We start from the raw sequence: 2176 nt of genomic DNA on the forward strand, positions 1-2176 counted from the left end.
CTACCGGATGCTAGACGGGCGCACGGTCTACCTCAACACGCTCATCAGGCCAGAGGAGAGCGAGCCAGCCGCCGCCGCCGCCTCCTCCTCCGCCGCCGCCGCCGAGCAGAGCAGCGGCGGCGCTAGTTGCAGCGGCGGCGGCGCTGGCTGCAGCGGCGGCGGCGCTGGCTGCAGCGGCGGCGGCGCGAGCCCGCCCGAGATTGCGCGGCACGAGCTTCTGTGGAGGCCGGCGGCGCTGCAGGCGGCCCTCCGCCGTCACGCCCGCCCCCTGGTGCCGCAGCGACCGACCGTCCCTCCCTCCCGCCTCCGCAGACGGCGCTCTTCACGTCGTACGGCACCGACTACTCCTTCCTGGCGGAGATGGTCGCAGGCTCGCCCGCGGCGGCGAGGCGGCGAGGCGTCACGGTGGTGGACAACTACGACCACCACCGCACGCCGGCCGGGCTCGACGAGCACACGTACACCGTCCACAACGCCGCCGTCCGCGCAAACTTCTCCGTCGTGCTGCCGCCCTTCTTCAGCGACGACACCGCCGCCGCCGACCGGACGCGCGTGCACCACGGGACGATGCACCCAAAGATGTGGCTGCTCGAGTTCAGCGAGGGCGGCGCGTGCGGCAGCGGCTTCCTGCGGCTCGCAATCTCCTCGGCCAACCTCGGCCGGTACGATGCCAAGATCAACAACCAGGTGTGGGCGTGCTGCTCCCCCTGCTGCTGCCGCTGCTCTCCTCTCTTCACGCCTCCGGGCTCACCCTCTGTGTGGACAGGCGTGCCCCCGCTGCTCCCCCTGCTGCTGCCGCTGCTCCCCTCTCTCCACGCCTCCGGGCTCACCCTCTGTGTGGACAGGTGTGGGCGTGCGACTTTGTGCGCGCGCAGGACGCCGTCGAGGCTGCTCGCGCGCTCGGCGTCTCGCAGCTCAAGGCGGAGCTCAAGGAGCGGCGAGTCGACGCCGCCGGCTGCAGCGAGAAGGCGGAGCTGGTGCGTGTGGGGCGAGCCCGGCGGGCACAGAGCGAGCGTGCGCCGCCCCCCTCACCTCCACCGGCGGCTCGCCTAGGCGGAGAGACTCGTCGAGGCGCGCCGAGCCGACTCGGCCGGCTTTGGCGCCGACCTCCTCTTCTTCGTGGAGCGGCTCGTCGGCAGAGCGGCGCCGGAGCTGTTTCGCCAGTGGGAGGCGCTGCTGAGCCGCTACGACCTCACGCCGCCCGCGGGTGCGCCTCGAGTTGGACGGCAGCGCACCGCTCTCCCCTCCCCTCCCGCATCCCTCTTTTGCGTATCTTACCGCCGTAGGCACGCACCTCATCTTCTCCGCTCCTGGCCGCTACTCTGGCCCAGAGGCGGAACGCTACGGCCTCCGCGCGCTGCAGCGCCACCTCAAGGTCTTGAGCGACCGGCCAGTGGCGCAGCGGCCGACAGCGGTCGAGTACGCTTGCTCGTCGCTCGGGCAGCTCGACGACATCCTGCAGCCGCTGCTCGGCGTGCGGCCAAACTACAAGCAGGCGCCGCGCATGGCTGTCCGCGGAGCCTTCCTGGAGGGGCTGCACAAGCCTCCGCACGTCAAGGCGCGAGGTCGTCCTCTCGCCCTCCCCCCGCCCCTCGCTTTGCAGCCCGCCCCTCCCTCCGTCTAGGGCGCGGCGGCGCGGCTGGTGTGGCCGTCTCTGACGGCATCGCTGCCCGCCTTTGCGCGCGGCAAGGGGATGCTCACCATCGGCGGCGGCAAGAACACCATGACGGGCCCGTCCGAGTTCAAGTCGCAGCAGCTCAAGGCGTGCATGGCGCACAATATCGCCGCCGACCCGCGCCGCTCCGCCACTCTCCACCACGTCAAGATGGCCGCCGGCATCGTCCGCTCCCTTCAGCGCGGAGGGCCGCAGCGCGAGGTGGCGCCGCTCTGCGCGTGGGTGTACGCCGGATCCCACAACCTGTCGGGCGCCGCGTGGGGCAAGATGGAGGCCGCGACCGGCAGTGACGACGAGAGCGGGGACGAGGACGAGGAGTTTGTCGTCATGTCGTACGAGGTCGGCGTGCTGCTGCTGCCGCCGGAGCCTCGCCCCTTTGCGCTGCCGTGGGTGACCGCCGCGGCCCCGTACGACCCGAACCGAGTTCAAGTCCCTTCTTCTACTTTCCGTTTATTTCGCCTTTCCTGCCTGGGGTATCCATTTCCTAGTCCTAGGGATTCT

General features: G+C 71.1%; 1 protein-coding gene across 1 annotated transcript in view; it reads left to right on the plus strand.

Moving 5' to 3' along the window:
* Nucleotides 1–7: 7 nt before the first annotated feature.
* The window catches only part of EMIHUDRAFT_252464 (hypothetical protein), a gene marked incomplete at both ends in the record, with an annotated part of 3930 nt that continues 1761 nt past the window's right edge, over nucleotides 8–2176 (plus strand). Inside the window, 6 exons of the mRNA XM_005788363.1 lie at nucleotides 8–25; nucleotides 313–687; nucleotides 846–977; nucleotides 1054–1207; nucleotides 1287–1552; nucleotides 1625–2065. Coding sequence (XP_005788420.1) covers nucleotides 8–25; nucleotides 313–687; nucleotides 846–977; nucleotides 1054–1207; nucleotides 1287–1552; nucleotides 1625–2065 — 1386 coding nt within the window. The remainder of the gene's footprint in view (nucleotides 26–312; nucleotides 688–845; nucleotides 978–1053; nucleotides 1208–1286; nucleotides 1553–1624; nucleotides 2066–2176) is intronic.

The sequence above is a fragment of the Emiliania huxleyi genome, assembly GCF_000372725.1.
Source record: "Emiliania huxleyi CCMP1516 chromosome Unknown EMIHUscaffold_1352, whole genome shotgun sequence".
Lineage (NCBI taxonomy): Eukaryota > Haptophyta > Isochrysidales > Noelaerhabdaceae > Emiliania > Emiliania huxleyi.